At 38.3% G+C, this 19,809-nt stretch overlaps 1 protein-coding gene across 3 annotated transcripts in view; it reads right to left on the bottom strand.

The window, feature by feature from the left end:
* Positions 1-19,809, bottom strand: part of LOC128689767 (leucine-rich repeat-containing protein 45) — a 70,049-nt gene that overhangs the window by 43,467 nt on the left and 6,773 nt on the right. The window contains exons 3-7 of one of the 3 annotated variants that reach the window (XM_053778227.2): positions 17,271-17,353; positions 13,746-13,912; positions 10,181-10,359; positions 6,492-6,620; positions 5,004-5,175 (exon numbers count right to left, since the gene is read on the bottom strand). In XM_053778227.2, the coding sequence (XP_053634202.1) occupies positions 5,004-5,175; positions 6,492-6,620; positions 10,181-10,359; positions 13,746-13,912; positions 17,271-17,273 (650 nt within the window). In that variant the 5' untranslated portion in view covers positions 17,274-17,353. Of the gene's footprint in view, positions 1-5,003; positions 5,176-6,491; positions 6,621-10,180; positions 10,360-13,729; positions 13,913-17,270; positions 17,354-19,809 lie in introns of all 3 variants that reach the window. The other 2 variants (XM_053778226.2, XM_053778228.2) reach the window with 2 other exon arrangements.

A 19,809-nucleotide genomic window follows, 5' to 3' on the forward strand; every position in this document is an offset into this window, starting at 1 on the left:
TGGGATAAAGATAGAAATGTTAAAAGCAGGTGGGGATATAGTTTTGGAGTGCTTGGTGCAATTATTTAATAAATGTATGGAAGAGGGTAAGGTACCTAGGGATTGGCAGAGAGCATGCATAGTTCCTTTGTATAAAGGCAAAGGGGACAAAAGAGAGTGCAAAAATTATAGGGGGGGTTTGGGATATTGACAGTTTGGAGGGATATGTTGTGTATCTTTATATGTGTATGCTTCTAGACTGTTGTATTCTGAGCACCTCTGCAAAAACAGTGATAATGTACGAGTGTGGTGAAAGTGTTGAATGATGATGAAAGTATTTTCTTTTTGGGGATTTTCTTTCTTTTTTTTGGGTCACCCTGCCTCGGTGGGAGACGGCCGACTTGTTGAAAAAAAAAAAAAAAAAGTCTGTTGAGTATACCTGGTAAAGTGTATGGTAGAGTTATTATTGAAAGAATTAAGAGTAAGACAGAGAATAGGATAGCAGATGAACAAGGAGGCTTTAGGAAAGGTAGGGGGTGTGTGGACCAGGTGTTTACAGTGAAACATATAAGTGAACAGTATTTAGATAAGGCTAAAGAGGTCTTTGTGGCATTTATGGATTTGGAAAAGGCATATGACAGGGTGGATAGGGGGGCAATGTGGCAGATGTTGCAGGTGTATGGTGTAGGAGGTAGGTTACTGAAAGCAGTGAAGAGTTTTTACGAGGATAGTGAGGCTCAAGTTAGAGTATGTAGGAAAGAAGGAAATTATTTCCCAGTAAAAGTAGGCCTTAGACAAGGATGTGTGATGTCACCGTGGTTGTTTAGTATATTTATAGATGGGGTTGTAAGAGAAGTAAATGCGAGGGTCTTGACAAGAGACATGGAGTTAAAAGATAAAGAATCAAACAAAGTGGGAGTTGTCACAGTTGCTCTTTGCTGATGACACTGTGCTCTTGGGAGATTCTGAAGAGAAGTTGCAGAGATTGGTGTATGAATTTGGTAGGGAGTGCAAAAGAAGACAATTAAAAGTGAATACAGGAAAGAGTAAGGTTATGAGGATAAAAAGATTAGGTGATGAAAGATTGGATATCAGATTGGAGGGAGAGAGCATGGAGGAGGTGAATGTATTCAGATATTTGGGAGTGGACGTGTCAGCGGATGGGTCTATGAAGGATGAGGTGAATCATAGAATTGATGAGGGGAAAAGGGTGAGTGGTGCACTTAGGAGTCTGTGGAGACAAAGAACTTTGTCCTTGGAGGCAAAGAGGGGAATGTATGAGAGTATAGTTTTACCAACGCTCTTATATGGGTGTGAAGCATGGGTGATGAATGTTGCAGCAAGGAGAAGGCTGGAGGCAGTGGAGATGTCATGTCTGAGGGCAATGTGTGGTGTGAATATAATGCAGAGAATTCGTAGTTTGGAAGTTAGGAGGAGGTGCGGGATTACCAAAACTGTTGTCCAGAGGGCTGAGGAAGGGTTGTTGAGGTGGTTCGGACATGTAGAGAGAATGGAGCGAAACAGAATGACTTCAAGAGTGTATCAGTCTGTAGTGGAAGGAAGGCAGGGTAGGGGTCGGCCTAGGAAAGGTTGGAGGGAGGGGGTAAAGGAGGTTTTGTGTGCGAGGGGCTTGGACTTCCAGCAGGCGTGCGTGAGCGTGTTTGATAGGAGTGAATGGAGACGAATGGTTTTTAATACTTGACATGCTGTTGGAGTGTGAGCAAAGTAACATTTATGAAGGGGTTCAGGGAAACTGGCAGGCCGGACTTGAGTCCTGGAGATGGGAAGTACAGTACCTGCACTCTGAAGGAGGGGTGTTAATGTTGCAGTTTAAAAACTGTAGTGTAAAGCACCCTTCTGGCAAGACAGTGATGGAATGAATGATGGTGAAAGTTTTTCTTTTTCGGGCCACCCTGCCTTGGTGGGAATCGGCCAGTGTGATAATAAATAAAATAATAATTCATAGGAAAACAATTAACCCTTTGGGTTACATAGCACCTAAGGATAAGAAGGTAATCAGAGTTGAACAACAAAAGGAAAGGGGAGTTCAAATATTTTGGAGAGACAGCTAGAGTGTTTTATAAAGAACTTCCATTACAAAGGCATTTGCAGATGATGCAAAAATCCTATGCAAATAAAATAAAAATTATTGTAAATCTCTACATGACAACTTAGATGGGTTATGCTAGTGAGGTGATGAATGGATGATGAGATTTAATATTAGCATCTGCCAAGTAAAGAGTATAGACTACAGTGCTAGTCATGGTATTATACCGCCCCTCCCCCACACACATACCAAAACACAAACTCATACTATGAAAGATTATAATGTATATATTTGGACACTTATTGAGGTTTTAATGCTTGGTGCTGCATCCTTTACACTTAATCACATCCCTCAGCCATGTAGGAAGACTCTCACACAAATTCTTGAGGGTTTGGGGAGGTACATTATTCCATGCATCATGTAGAGCAGCCTCCAGCCATGGGATGGAACTGATATCATTGCCCAGTAAACTTTGTTTCACTATTGACTAGAGGTTCTCAATAGGGTTTAGGTCTGGGGAATTGCCTGGCCAGTCATTAAAGAACCTCACTTCACAGTCCTTAAGCCACTGAACTACAGATTTGGTGGTATGATATGGTACACCATCCTGCATAAAAACCATAGCCCCACAATTGTCAATGGCTCAGGTAAATTGTCACACAATAACTCCAGGTAATTATACTGGTTCATATACTGGTTTTGGGGAAACACAATGAGTTCACCAACAATGAGCACTGAAACACCCCCAAACCAAGAGCGAGTCTGGGTGTTTGGTGGTCCCACAGGTGTAGCGTGGGTCTAGCGGGTCACTACCTCTGGGCCGATACACATGTCCCCCACTGTTACAGGTGATGGTGAAGGTTGCTTCATCATTCCAAAGTACTTCAGACCACTGTTGAGGATTCCAGTGAAGATATTTCTTTGCATAATCTAGCCTACGTTTCTTCTGTAGCTTGGAGAGGATCGGTTTTTTAACCTGGCAGTGACTAGCCCAGTTCTGACACACGTATTAACAGTTCTTACAGACACCTCTGAGAGAAGATGTGGGTTCTTTTCTTTCAATTCTCTAGCAGTTATCTTAGGTGTACTCTCTAAATGCTTCTTTAACACAGTTAAGATATGAACAGATGTCTTCTTCGAGGGAGCCAAGCCAAAGTTTGGCAGATGGTAACTCGACACTGCCACCAGCCTTGAAACGCTGCACCCAGTTCCTCACTGAATGCTTACACACACCAACATTCTCCACTGTTTCTTTCATCTGGTGCCCAGCTTTGTGAAGCCCTATGATTTGAGCTATAGTTTCAGGTGTTAAAGACTTGCTTTTACTCATAATCAAACATGTATAGCCCCAAAACCAAAGGGAACACTGGACAAAAGATGGGGCAGATAAGAGACAAGAGTGTAACACTTCCTCTCACCACAGCAGCCATGTGAACACTGAGGAGTCACTGTGAAGTGTGGCAGCAGGCCGTGACATCATGCTAATGGCTGCTACCCGGCATAATGCACTGACAAAAAAGGACCCCCATGTATGGAAGCCCTTTGATTTTCATCACAGCATTATGCCAGGGCGCTCACCCGGCATAATGCCGTGACTAGCACTGTATATGATACTGTATTTGAAAACTAGATGATAAATGATTCTGGGAGTAAAAATAAATAGGAATTTTTTCAGCAGAGCATGTATATACAATAGTAAGAAACTTGTATGTTATACTAGCAAGCTAAAAAAAACAGTCTTCTTATAAATGTATGAAGACATGATGAAAATATTGTTCAAAATATAAATTATACCAAAATCCAACAATGCACCTGTATTATGATGTCTACAGCTAAAAAAATGCACATAAAAAAGCCAAAATTACATGCACAAAATAACCTCCAGAGTTAAGAAAAATAAAGTACAGAGCTAAGAAAGACCGACAAGACATTTGCTGGGAGATGGAAGAAAGGAGGAGACATTATAACCACATATATCATGATGAAATAAAGTTAATTTTTCATCACCCTAAACAAGGAGAAAAGGACAACAGTTTCAAACTAAAAAAAACTATCAAAAGGATGCTATAAAAAATTTCTTTATAAATAATATAGCACAACTGACAGCATGAGATTAACTAAAGAATGAAGGTGAAACACTATATGTAAAATAAGTATTGGTTATAATTGTAATCATAATTTTTAAAGAAGTGGACCGGTAAGCCAGCAAAAGGCCTTGGTCAGATGACCTAAAGTTCTAGTTGTGGGTCATCATATAACTAAGACCAGCATCAGGAAACACTTATCCTGTTTCCTGACCATCTTACATAGCATAACCTACATGTACATCTCTGCTCTTGTAATAACAAGCAAGCACTGTAATCTTTCTTTCAACACATCGGCCGTATCCCACCGAGGCGGGGTGGCCCAAAAGGAAAAACGAAAGTTTCTCCTTTTACATTTAGTAATATATACAGGAGAAGGGGTTACTAGCCCCTTGCTCCCGGCATTTTAGTTGCCTCTTACAACACGCATGGCGTATGGAGGAAGACTTCTGTTCCACTTCCCCATGGAGATAAGAGGAAATAAACAAGAACAAGAACTAGAAAGAAAATAGAAGAAAACCCAGAGGGGTGTGTATATATACGCTTGTACATGTATGTGTAGTGTGACCTAAGTGTAAGTAGAAGTAGCAAGACATACCTGAAATCTTGCATGTTCATGAGACAGAAAAAAGGACACCAGCAATCCTACCATCATGTAAAACAATTACAGGCTTTCGTTTTACACTCACTTGGCAGGACGGTAGTACCTCCCTGGGCGGTTGCTGTCTACCAACCTACTACCTAGGAGCACTGTAATCATATACTAGAAAAACTTCAATCCTACCAGGACATTCAAATGGAAATTCTTCTCTCAAAAAATTAATAAGCCTATAGAACACTTTGAGCCAAAATTTTCTAGATATGGTGGCTAACAGCTCAATAAATTTGCTTACTTAATAGTTTTATTTAATGTTAAGTCTGTTTGTGCTAAAGACCGCTCCAGATATTCAATTTGCTGGGCTGAGTAGCGCTCACGTTCTTCCAGCTGTTGCTTTAGGATACCAGTCCGACTTGTGTACTCCTTTGTCATTATGGCTGACCGGCTGTTCTGGCTCAGCTGCATCTCTGTTGATGACAATTATTATTATTATTACAATCAAAACTAAGCACTAAACCCACAAGGGTCATAGAGCTGTTAATGACAAGTGATTTATATCTCCTGTCTCACAACAGTAAAGTCAGTGGTGCCAACAAGTAATCTGATAGATAACAAGGTTCTGGATTTTTTTTTTATTATTACAGTATTATTTTTTTTTTAATTCAACAGCCATCTTTCACCTTCGTCATCATTCGTTCAACTGCTTCAACATCCCTACCCCTCCTTCAGAGTGCAGGCACTGTTCTTTCCATTTCCAGGACCCAAGCCTGGCTAACCAGTTTCTTTTGAATTCCTGAATAAAATTATCTTGCTCACTCTCCAACAGCACGTCCATTAAAAACCACTGGTCTCCACCCCTATCTAACACTTTTGCTAGATGTTCAAGTCACAAAAACTTGAGATTTGTATAACCTCTTATCCTATCCCTTTCCATCCTCTCTACATGCCATTACAGTCTCTCCTCACTTAGTGACGTACTTGTTTACCAATGACTCGGACTTATGACAGGCTCTCTGACTAGTATGCATACCTAAATAATGTATATTAGAGTTGATTTCCTCTATTCTGTTTATTACAATATACAGTGGACCCCCGCTTTACGATCAGCTCCCAATGCGACCAATTATGTAAGTGTATTTATGTAAGTGCGTTTCTACGTGTATGTTTGGGGGTCTGAAATGGACTAATCTAATTCACAATATTCCTTATGGGAACAAATTCGTTCAGTAATGGCACCTAAACATACTTCTGGAATGAAATAATATCGTAAGCCAGGGGTCCACTGTACAGTACACTACTGTATAAACATTTAAAAATATACCAAAAACATTGTAAATAGTGCAAAGGTGACATTAAAACAATATTAAACATGGTTGACACAAACCCACTACCATTATAGTATGCTCCTTGTTTAGTGATGAATTCGTTTGCCGACGTGGTCTTAGGAACGGAACTCCGTCGTTAAGTGAGGAGAGGCTGTATAATTACCATTATTAATAATTATTATAGTTAAAAACATGTAGTAAAGCTTTATGGGTCATGGTGTGTTCTATTATTAAACTATTTCATCCAGTTACTGAAATTAAATGTTAAATATACTTTAACAATGCTGCTCTTCTGTAATACATGAGGAAAGGGAAAGATTAGTGCACAAACATGCATAATGATGCAAAATTTCTTTTGTTTTTGGACATTTCTTATAAGGGCTAATTGGTTCTAATTCATTAAACAGATCCTACAATCACTAGCAACAGCCAGAAGACAGAAAACTATGGATACTTACCAATGGCAGAAATTTCTTCATTTGGTATTCCATTTCCCACTAAATCTATTTTAGAGAGAGTTCTGTTGTGGTGTAGGCTTTCCAACAAGGCCTTTCCTCCAGTTCCTCCTAAATTGTTCCATCTTACGTCTGAAAAAATGAAGAAAATAATATTTAAAGTTCTCTAGTCAAGAGCATATTACTACCATAATACTTATGTACAGTATATAAATTTCATGTTACCTCAAACTTACTCTTGTTAATCTCATCCTAAATCTGGCAGCAGAACATATCTGTATTTCTTGCAGTAAAAAAAAAAATAGAAAAAATCAAACTTTTCAAGAAAATGATTGATCCATTCAATTTTAATCTTCCATTTCCTTACTTTGAATATTCAGCCATTTAAAAACACTGACACTGGAAGAACCATCAAATTTGTTACACTGTATGCTATTCACTGACTCTGAATAATATAATTTAACAGCACTGTACATTAAGTACATAAAAAATTTTAATTAAGTAAAAGAAAAACTTGATACTAATTTCTTTACCCTTGGGGATATTCACTCCTAAACAATTCTTTGTTGGTACTATATAATATCATGTTCATATTTTATGCTTTTTTTTTCATCAGTGAGATGCACTAAACTCACAAGGGTTATACAGTACCTGGGGAGGCAATTAGATTCAATCCAAGGAAGGGGTGGATAGGCCCAGTTAAAAACAATAAGAATGAAGTTAGTGAAACATAATATTTTAAACAAGCTTTCCCACACGTGAGCATGGCAAAATCTGTTTTTTTTTTTTCTATAAACTTTTTGTCAACATTAATGATGTTAGAGCAATATCTAACCCTTAAACTGGGGAATAGCCTGAAAAAACAATCCTGTGTATGGGGGAAGATTTTGATAAACATAAAAAATCTAACACATTGATAGTTTGTTTTTCTGAATCGAATATGACCAAAATGTGCAAAATCTGATAAAAGTTTATAATTTTATAATGTGTTGAAGTTGGTGAAAAAATGATTAGTAATTGGCAACAGTGGCATTAAAGTTCCAGCAATGTTTATATTGTGAAAGGACCCACAGGCACAGCACCAGACAAAAATCCCTACGACATTCCCTGTGTCCGGCTAAATCTATACAAATATTTAATGTACATTAATTAAAGGGCCTAAAATCTGGAACTCCCTGCCTGAGAAGTCTAGAACTGCAGACACAACCATCACTTTCAAAACTATCGTTAAAAAACATCTTATCTCCCTGACACACCCCTCCATCAGCTAGCTATTCTCTTAGTTGTATCATGCACGCATAAAAAACGAACTAGACATACTCTCGATATCTGTGATTCTTCCCCCCAATTTACACTTACACTTACCCAAATGACTGTAAACATAAAATTTTGAATAACACTATTGACTAACAAATCTTAAACTAGTAATAAGTTTGCCTGAGATACTCCAATATAGGAGCTTTAACAGAAACTGTGTATCATGCCAAGACAAAACCATTCTCATTGCTAAATTTACAAACTGTAATGCAGTTACCTAGCTTTAATATCAATATGCTCCATAACCTGTATCAATATACTGTAGTTAGAATTATTATTAGTCTGCCCAAAATGCCTAGTCATGCTAGGCATGATAGTGGCCCTGTTTGTAATTAGTATTTTAGATGTAAACCACACATTGCAACCAATATTTCATACTATGCAAACCCCACATTGTAATCTTCATGGAGAAATAAACATTAGTATTTGTATTTTACAAATTACTGATGCTAATATATGATTGTTTTTCTGTCTTTTTAATTCATTTTAATGTTTAATGTTTTGCATACTAGTTTTTTATAATATAAAGTGTGTTTCAAGGTGTTTTAGCACTTCAAACATTGCTTCACTTGGAATAATCAGTATATCTACAGTATGACTGGTTTTCATTCTTTTATTTTTTACTATTTTGGTCTTCTAAGGCTATGTAAAATGAATACTTATAACATTACAATTGTTTCAGAGTGTAATACTCTTCAGAACATAGAAATAAGTAATACTGACTTTACTGGGGCATATATGCAGTATATTTTTTTTAACACATTGGTCGTTTCCCACTGAGGCAGAGTGACCCAAAAAAGAAAGAAACACTTTCACTAACATTCAAAATTTTCACCATCATTAACACATAATCACTGTCTTTGCAGAGGTGCTCAGATACGACAGTTTAGATGTCACTCCAAATAGCCAATATCCCAAACCCCTCCTTTAAAGTGCAGGCATTGTACTTCCCACCTCCAGGACTCAAGTCCAGCTAGCAAGTCTCCCCGAATCCTTCAAAAAATATTACCCTGCTCACACTCCAACAGCTTGTCAGGTCCCAAAAACCATTCGTCTCCATTCACTCCTAACATGCTCACATATACCGCCTGCTGTATGTTCAAGCCCCTTGTACACAAAACCTCTTTACCCCCCTCCCTCCATCCTTTCCTAGGACAAACCCTACTCCTCCTCCCCTCCACTGCAAATTTATACACCCTCCAAGTCATCCTAATTTGCTCCATCCTCTGTAAATGACCAAACCATCTCAACAACCCCTCTTCAGCCCTTTGACTAATACTTTTAGAAACTCCACACTTCCTAATTTCCACAGTACGAATTCTCAGCATAATAGTTACACCACACATTGCCCTTAGACACGACATCTCCACTACCTCCAGCCTCCTCCTTGCTGCAGCATTTACAACCCATGCTTCACACCCATATAAGAGTGTTGGTACCACTATACTCTCGTACATTCCCTTCATTGCCTCCATGGATAACGTTTTTTTGTCTCCACAGATACCTCAGTGCACCACTCACCTTTTTTTCTTCATCAATTCTATAGTTAAACTCATCCTTCATAAACACATCTGCTGACAAATCAACTCCCAAATACCTGAACACATTCACTTCCTCCATACTCCCTCCCTCCCTCCAATATGATATCCAATTTTCTTTACCTAAATCATATGATACCCTCATCACCTTACTCTTACGGTATATATACCATATAAATATACCAGGTGCTTTGTAACTCTTATGGGTTTAGCTTTTCCACATAAAAAAAAAATATAAAAAATCTCTCATTTGTACAGAGATTTCATAATTATGATAAAAAAGAAAATACAGTACAGTATTATTCTGCCTATTTATCAATCACAGAGCCAAATACAATTTTTTAACATATCAAAATTAAAAGTATTAGTCAGAGGGCTGTAGTGGAAGGAAGGCAGGGTAGGTGTCATCCTAGGAAAGGTTGGAGGGAGGGGAGGTAAAGGAGGTTTTGTGGGTGAGGGGCTTGGACTTCCAGCAAGCGTGCATCAGTGTCAGATAGGAGTGAATGGAGATGAATGGTTTTGGGGACCTCGCAAGCTGTTGGAGTGTAACCAGGGTAATATTTTGTGAGGGGATTCAGGGAAACCAGTTAGCCGGACTCGAGTCCTGGAGGTGAGAAGTACAATGCCTGCACTTTAAAGGAGGGGTTTGGGATATTGGCTGTTTTGGAGTGATGTCTAAATAGTCATATCTGAGCACCTCTGCATAGACAGTGATTATGTATGAATGATGGTGAAAGTGTTGAACAATGATGAAAGTTTTTCTTTCTTTCTTTTTGGGTCACCTTGCCTCAGTGGGAAACAGCCATGTTAAAAAAAATCACAATTAACAATACTAACCAAGAGATGATAAACTGCAGTTTCTAGCTAGTGCTCGAGCCAAATGTGGTCCACAATCTATGCCCAGCTGGTTACTACGTAGGTCTAAGTACTGTAGGGTTGAATTGCTTCCAAGGGCCTCGCAGAAAGATGAAAAACTCTCAGAGCATAGCCCCAAGTTATTCCACTCCAAAGACAGCCTGAAACAAGCCTTAAGTTAAATTTTGTTTATAAAGCAACTAAAAAAAGAACAAATAGAAATTGTAGATATTCTCTTATGTGACTCTCATCTGCTTCTTGCAAGACAGTGATGGAGTGAGTGACAGTGAAATTGTTTCTTCTTTTTTGGGTCACCCTACCCTACTAGGAGATGGGTGGTGTTAAAAAAAAAAAAAAAAAAAAGTCATCAGATATAAGCCTCTCTAGCCACCACTCTTTTTTATTATTTTTAATATAAAAGGAATGGGAGCTAATCAGATTTGATCCAAGGGAAGGAGAGATTTAAAATCTTGGAGCAAGAGCCCTTTACCAGTATCAAGGTATCCTCTTCTTCCCTTTCAGGGGAGGCACTAGTGATCCTCTAGGTCAGTGGTTCCCAACCTTGTGTTACCTACTTTTCTAATTTAGCCAAAAATACAACTTCTAGACCATAAGGCTCATGACCATGATCACAGGTTTGGGATATTTGCTGTTTGGAGTAACATCTGAACTGTAGTTTCCATGCACCTCTGCAAAGACAGTGATTGTGTGTGAATGATATTGAAAGCGTTTCTTTTTGTTTTGGGGTCACCCTGCCTAGGTGGGAGACAGCTGATGTGTTGAAAAAATATACTGTATGTAAACAGAAAGAACTATCCTAGGTAGAAGGTTGGTAGACAGCAACCACCCAGGGAGGTACTCCTGTCCTGCCAAGCGAGTGTAAAATGGAAGCCTGTAATTGCTTTACATAATGGTAGGATTGCTGATGTCTTTTTCTGTCTCATAAACAAGAAAGACTTCAGGTACATCTTGCTACTTCTACTTACACTTAGGTCACACTACATATGCATATACAAGCATATCTATACACACACCCCTCTGGGTTTTCTTCTCTTTTCTTGCTAGTTCTTGTTCTTGTTTATTTCCTCTTAACTCCATGGGAAGGTGGAACAGAATTCTTCCTCCATAAGCCATGCGTGTCGTAAGAGGCAACTAAAATGCCGGGAGCAAGGGGCTAGTAACCCCTTCTATATACATTACTAAATTTATAAAGAGAAATTTTCATTTTTCTTTTTGGGCCACCCTGCTTCGGTGGGATACAGACGGTTCGTTGAAAGAAGAAAGAAAGAAATATACATACATGTATATATGTATTTTTTTAACACACATGTATATATGTAAATACACATATATATGTATACATGTATATATGCATTTTTTTTAACATACCGGCCATCCCCCACCAAAACAAGGTGACCTGAAAGAGACGAAACACCTTCGTAAAGTTTTTCTTCATTTTACATTTAGTAATTTATATGGGAGAAGGGATCACTAGCTCCTTGCTCCAGGCATTTTACTCACCTCTTATAATATGCATGAATTACAGAAGGATTCTTCTCTGCTTCCCCATGAAGTACATATGTAGTTACATAAACATTTTCTCTACAGGGAAGTGGAAAATATACAATTTTTCTTTACCTGACTTGTTTGATACCCTTATCACCTTACACTTATCTATGTTCACTTTCAACTTTCTTCCTTTACATACCCTCCCCAACTCATCCACTAACCTTTGCAACTTCTCTTTAAAATCTCTCAGAAAACAGTATCATTAGCTAAGAGTAACTATGTCAACTCCCATTTTGAATTTGATTCCCCATAATTTAATCCCATCCCTCTCCCTAGCATTTACTTCTTTTACAACCTCATCTATAAATATGTTAAACAACCATGATGACATTACACAACCCTGTCTAAGTCATACTTTTACTGGAAAGTATCTCCCTCCCTCCTACACACCTTAACGTGAACCTCACTAGCCTCATAAAAACTCTCTACAGCATTTAGTAGCTTACTAACTATTCTATACACTTGCAACATCTGCCACATTGCTCCCCAATCCACCCTATCATATGCCTTTCCTAAATCCATAAATGCAATGAAAACTTCCCTACCTTTATCTACATATTGCTCACTTATATGCTTCACTGTAAATGCTTATTATATTACTTTTACATTTTAACTTTGTAAATCTCAAAAATAAACAGCAGAGGTATTTCATAAAAATATGTATATACAGTAGCAGGATTTAAATGATGTTCTGCCAACAAGTGATAAAAAGACATGTTGCAGAAGAAGCTGTGTAGAGCTTTATCAAGTCATGATAAAGTTCTACATAGAGCAAAATTTTGTTTTAATAAAAGCTTGTTCTGTAACATCTGATTTTTCTTAACACAGTTTACAGTACTCTACACTTTCTAAGAGCTCCATAGCATCAATTGTCAATATAATACAGTGGACCCCCGCCTTACAATATTAATCCGTTCCTGAGAGCTCATCGTGAGCCGAAATTATCGTAAGGCGAATTAATTTTCCCCATAAGAAATAATGGAAATCAAATTAATCCGTGCAAGACACCCTAAAGTCTGAAAAAAAAAGTTTTGCCACATGAAATATTAATTTTAATACATGCAAACTTAAGAATACATGCACAATTAATACTCTGCTAAGAATAGAATACATGACACTTACCTTTATTGAAGATCTGGTGATGATTGATGGGATGGGAGGAGGGGAGTGTGTGGAAGTTGTTATTGTTTAGAAGGGGAATCCCCTTCCATTAGGACTTGAGGTATCAAGTCCTTTTCCGGGGATACTTCCCTTCTTCTTTTAATGCCACTAGGACCAGCTTGAGTCACTGGACCTCTGTTGCACAACAAATCTGTCCACAGAGCTCTGTACCTCCCGTTCCTTTAAGATTTGCCTAAAATGGGCTTCAACATTGTCACTGTAATAGTCACCAGCATGGCTTGCAATAGCTGTGTTAGGGTGCTTTTCATCCATAAAGGTTTGCAGTTCAACCCACTTTGCACACATTTCCTTAATCTTTGAAGTAGGCGCAATGGATTCCACAACTGGCATAGGCTTCTCAGGGTTAGCCCCAAACCCTTCAAAATCTTTCTTAATTTCCATACTAATTCTCACCCTTTTTACAACAGGGTTGGCACTAGAAGCTTTCTTGGGGCCCATGGTGACTTATTTTGCAGTTACAAGCACAAAAAACACTGGGATAAGGTGAAATGTACCGAATGTATGTGTGGATGCGACCACACTGGCTGGCTTGTAAACACTGGCACTGAGGCCACACGTGGGATGCGTCCTGGACGAATCGCGTGAGGCGAGGCAAAATTTTTGCGTTCAAATGTATCGTATGGCGGATTTAACATAACGTGCTGCCATCATAAGGCGGGGGTCCACTGTACAGTTACCACAAAGACCATCCAAAATCATATGACTAAATAAGGCACACATGTGAATGCTAAATATTACCCAACATAAAAACAAAGCCTCTACATAATATAAAAACTACACCTGGTGAAAATGAGACCTGATAATAGTATTGTTATGCCTGAGCATCTTGGCCAGTGCATGGGTGCTGCTGCTCTGGATGCTGTTACCCTTCAGAGATAGCGTCTTCACAGAGGTGTTACCACAAAGTCCTAGAAGAATTGACTTGATGCCATCTTCTTTCAGTAAGCAATCTCCAAAGCTCACCTGAAATTATACATACAGAGTATGTATTATATAGTTTTAATATGCCAGCACTGTAATTTGATTCAATTCTTTGATTTTTTCTATATGTAATTTGAAGTGGAAGTCTGCATGATTCAATAAGAGAACATAGAATAAAAAGCAATTACACAGATTAGGGATGCTTGAGGTCTATAAAAGTCAGGGCAGAATATAAGTTAGGTAAGAATAAATATGCCTGTGTACATTTAGATTTACAAAAGTAAGGAAAAGGGCAAGGAATGGACAAAATGAAAACAAAAAATAGTATTATTGCCACAAGGGAATAACATGTTTTTAAAAGAATTAAAGTTATAATACCTACAGGCAACACAAAATGTATTACATTACCCCATCCTTTATCCTTCAAATATAAATTTGTATGATGAACTTATGACTCGTTTAACAAATGTCTAAAGTTATGTCAATCAAGGTGGCAGTCCCCAGGCATTGTGAGGTGACCATGGCCTAAAAAATCAATACACCATGACATCAAATAAAACATCAGCTCTGTAACTACCTGACCAGCATAAGAGCCAGTTGTGGTACATACAGTCAAAGAGAAAACAAATGAGGGACCAGAACACATACCTATGGCCAGTTTTGAGGGTTCTCTACCTTTGTATCCTGGCTATGAAGGAAGAAGGCCTTAGGGACCAAAACTGCTACATACATGTAAGAATCCCCACACTATTAGTTTGAAAGGAGGAGACAGTCGATGTTGCAGATTTAACCCGTAAATGGTCCAAGCAGATTTATGTTCACATGCGTAGTGCTCCAAAAGTAGACCTACGTATTTTTTACATATTTTCAAATATAACAAAAAAAAAGAAGATCTACTTTTTTTACATACTATCAAATGTTGAAAAAACGTATATATACGTTTGGACTGTTTACGGGTTAAACCCCAAAAATGTCCCCAACTGAAATAGAGGATATGTATATACCCAAAGATAATTTTTAAGATATTATTATATGTAGATAAGAAAAAAGCAATAGTACCTGACAAGATAGCACCATGACTCCTGAAAGAATGTGCAGACAAATTAAATAATCTCTACAAGAAGGTAAACTGACAGATGCGGAAAAATGAGACCAGTAGGATCTTATGGGGTACAGGTCTGTCTCACTGTTGTGAAATTATTAATGAAAAAATGGAAAAACTATATAAAAGAATTTGAGAGCCAAAAGCTACTAACCATCATATACATGTAGTTCAGTCTGAATCAAAAAATTCCTGTACATCCAATTAACAAAGGTGCTAGGACACTCATAAAAATTATTGAAGACTGAAATGGATAGGCAGATTACATTTAAATTTCAAGAAAGATTTCAACTGAGTTTCTGATCACAGACTGATCTGGAAACTACAATACTATTAAACTATTACCTGGACAAAATATTTTTTTAGTTTAAAAAACATGCAAACAGTGGGGTGCCACAGAGGTTGATGTTTGCCCCAATAATTCTCATTAATGAGAAATTTAAGACACGAATAACAGAAGCAATTTTTTTCATTAAAAATCAATTTACCTTAAACAGGACTTTCTCAAGTCTATAAAGAATCCACACACACAAACATCAAATATATTGTAGTCCTAGAAAGCGTGGTCAGGTGAGGGAGGCGAAGTTGACTGAATAGTTGAGAGGACCATGGAACACTGCACGGCCATGGAATACTGCAGTAGGCCTACTGCATTATCTAAGGTGGGATTCTGATGGGGTGACAAAGTAGGGTGTCCCCATCTATTTGTGGTTGCTGGAGCGGTCTTGGCTCCTGGCTCTGATGTCTGGTGGATTTACTCCCTCCTAGCCTCTTGGACCCTGTCATTCCTGTTTTTAAAGCCTATGGAAGGAACCTGCCTCTACTACTACTACTTTGTCTGAGCCATTCCACTTCCTGATTACTTTGAGGATGAAGAAATACTTCCTGACATTCCTGTGACACGTGTTTAACCCTTTCAGGGTCCGTCCCATAGATTTACAGCTTTGAAGCCAGGGTCCAAGCTGTAGATTTATGTCAAAATTCTAGCAGCTTCAAATTTAGAGTGAGAAGGCTGGTAGGCCTACATCTAAGAGAATGGGTGTGCACAATAAACAAAAAATCAGGGCACCCGCACTGCATTGTGGGAATGCCATCTCGGTACACTTTGTTCATCACGCCTGGCAGCAAGGAAGCTCTCACTCCCCGGCAAATTCCGACTCTCTTCTTCCCAAGTTATAGTTCTAACACTGATGGAAGTGGATCTGAAGAAGAATTCTATGGTTTTGAATCATATGCTACAATGGTACCAATGGTAGCATATGGTACCATATGGTACCATTGTACCATACGGTAATGCAACATGAAATACGTCGATGACTTACTTCCAAGATATTCCAGGAAACGCGTGCACTTTTTTCAGGTTTTTGCAGAGGATAAGAGTGATCTTCTAAAGTTACCCTTCTGTAATGGTTGCAGTCACTATATTTTTTTTTATCCCTCCCTGCCCTCCACCCTTCAATACCTCAATGTAATGTCAGTTTTTATTAATTTGGGCATCTTTATCATGCGTCTGCATTATTTATATTATACATAATATTATTCTGGAATAAATATGATAGATAGATAACCTTTGTTGATAGTAATAGTATAATTATACAATATTTTATCGTGCTGAGAGGCACACCCCTCCATGCGTCATGGGCAACCATGAGTTACTGAGACACTGCTCGCTTCTCCCTCTGCTATAGCTAGCTCCGCCCACTTTGTAACGATGCCAAATGGTGAATTAAATACATGTATTAGAAAGAAAAAATAAAATAAAAATAAAACTCCAACTTGATAACTTTATTTTAATTTGCATAACTCTTATATTATACAGAAAACAATAAAAAAGTAAAATACACACACAACAAGTTAAGCTTACAGAAAAATAGCTTAAGAATCTGGCAACATTTTGGTATATCGTCTTTGTACTATGCTTCTACAAAGAATTATAGTCATTTTACAAAAACTATATTTTATGACGCAGTGAGTAATATAGTACATACATCTGAACGTAGTGAATTTTCAGATTTTTTTTCTGAATTTTTAAATTTTTTTATCTAATACATTAAAGTCACCATATAACATCATTACAAAGCGAGAGGAGCTATAGGGAAGGCCAGCAGGAGCATTCAGTATCTGGTGAATCGTCAATGGGTGTTGGATGTTAGCCTTAGCACTAATAAAATGTGTAATTACACTAACATTAGTACATAATAGAGGTTATCTATCTATCACATTTACTCCAAATTTATATCAGAAACACGAAAAATAGCCTAGAAATGTAATAAAGGTGCCGAAATGAATAATATATACCATATTATGTGAGTGGGGTAGACAGTGGAAGCTGCTGCTCTAAGATCATTCAACAGATACGTTCTCTCGTCTGTACCTCTGGTCTATAACGAAAGAAAATGGTATTTACATCAGGGCAAATTCTCCTAGATCACTCTTATCATAAGAAAAAACGCAAAAACAGCAAGATTTTTCCTGAATTTTTTTCTGAGTAATATTTTATGCTCTCTGTCTCACAGCATTTTAACCCTTAAACTGTGCAATCGTAGATCTACGTTCACGTGCGTAGCGCTCCGGCCTTGATTTTCCCCATTTGAAAGCATGTAAAAAAACAATGTAGATACATGTTCGGAGCCCCCTCCCCACGAGGACGTAAATCTACGTTTGGACAGTTCAATAGTTAATAAAAAATTAAACTCTGTGAGCAAGGTATGTTGATGGTAATATTAATTTATAATAATAATAACTTATAATAATAATAAATAATCGCTCTGGAGCACTTTAAATGTCATACGTATTTTTTTTATTATTTTTTTTATTAACACACTGGCCGATTCCCACCAAGGCAGGGTGGCCCGAAAAAGAAAAACTTTCACCATCATTTACTCCATCACTGTCTTGCCAGAAGGATGCTTTATACTACAGTTTTTAAACTGCAACATTAACACCCCTCCTTCAGAGTGCAGGCACTGTACTTCCCATCTTCAGGACTCAAGTCCGGCCTGCCAGTTTCCCTGAATCCCTTCATAAATATTACTTTGCTTACACTCCAACAGCACGTCAAGTATTAAAAACCATTTGTCTCCATTCACTCCTATCAAACATGCTCACGCATGCCTGCTGGAAGTCCAAGCCCCTCGCACACAAAACCTCCTTTACCCCCTCCCTCCAACCTTTCCTAGGCTGACCCCTACCCTGCCTTCCTTCCGCTACAGACTGATACACTCTTGAAGTCATTCTGTTTCGCTAGATTCTCTCTACATGTCCGAACCACCTCAACAACCCTTCCTCAGCCCTCTGGACAACAGTTTTGGTAATCCCGCACCTCCTCCTAACTTCCAAACTACGAATTCTCTGCATTATATTCACACCACACATTGCCCTCATAATAAGCGTGTATGCACCTGGAGAAGAGAGGAATGTAGAGGAGAGAGAGAGATTTTGGGAGATGTTAAGTGAATGTATAGGAGCCTTTGAACCAAGTGAGAGAGTAATTGTGGTAGGGGACCTGAATGCTAAAGTAGGAGAAACTTTTAGAGAGGGTGTGGTAGGTAAGTTTGGGGTGCCAGGTGTAAATGATAATGGGAGCACTTTGATTGAACTTTGTATAGAAAGGGGTTTAGTTATAGGTAATACATATTTTAAGAAAAAGAGGATAAATAAGTATACAAGATATGATGTAGGGCGAAATGACAGTAGTTTGTTGGATTATGTATTGGTAGATAAAAGACTGTTGAGTAGACTTTAGGATGTACATGTTTAAGGAGGGGCCACAGATATATCAGATCACTTTCTAGTTGTAGCTACACTGAGAGTAAAAGGTAGATGGGATACAAGGAAAATAGAAGCATCAGGGAAGAGAGAGATGAAGGTTTATAAACTAAAAGAGAAGGCAGTTAGGGTAAGATATAAACAGCTATTGGAGGATAGATGGGCTAATGAGAGCATAGGCAATGGGGTCGAAGAGGTATGGGGTAGGTTTAAAAATGTAGTGTCAGAGTGTTCATCAGAAGTTTGTGGTTACAGGAAAGTGGGTGCGGGAGGGAAGAGGAGCGATTGGTAGAATGATGATGTAAAGAGAGTAGTAAGGGAGAAAAAGTTAGCATATGAGAAGTTTTTACAAAGTAGAAGTGATGCAAGGAGGGAAGAGTATATGGAGAAAAAGAGAGAGGTTAAGAGAGTGGTGAAGCAATGTAAAAAGAGAGCAAATGAGAGAGTGGGTGAGATGTTATCAACAAATTTTGTTGAAAATAAGAAAAAGTTTTGGAGTGAGATTAACAAGTTAAGGAAGCCTAGAGAACAAATGGATTTGTCAGTTAAAAATAGGAGAGGAGAGTTATTAAATGGAGAGTTAGAGGTATTGGGAAGATGGAGGGAATATTTTGAGGAATTGTTAAATGTTGATGAAGTTAGGGAAGTTGTGATTTCGAGTATAGGGCAAGGAGGAATAACATCTTGTAGGAGTGAGGGGGAGCCAGTTGTGAGTGTGGGGGAAGTTCGTGAGGCAGTAGGTAAAATGAAAGGGGGTAAGGCAGCCGGGATTGATGGAATAAAGACAGAAATGTTAAAAGCAGGTGGGGATATAGTTTTGGAGTGGTTGGTGCAATTATTTAATAAATGTATGGAAGAGGGTAAGGTACCTAGGGATTGGCAGAGAGCATGCATAGTTCCTTTGTATAAAGGCAAAGGGGACAAACGAGAGTGCAAAAATTATAGGGGGAGAAGTCTGTTGAGTATACCTGGTAAAGTGTATGGTAGAGATATTATTGAAAGAATTAAGAGTAAGATGGAAAATAGGATAGCAGATGAACAAGGAGGCTTTAGGAAAGGTAGGGGGTGT

This window comes from Cherax quadricarinatus, chromosome 22 (assembly GCF_038502225.1).
Source record: "Cherax quadricarinatus isolate ZL_2023a chromosome 22, ASM3850222v1, whole genome shotgun sequence".
In the NCBI taxonomy this organism is placed as follows: Eukaryota; Metazoa; Arthropoda; class Malacostraca; order Decapoda; family Parastacidae; genus Cherax; species Cherax quadricarinatus.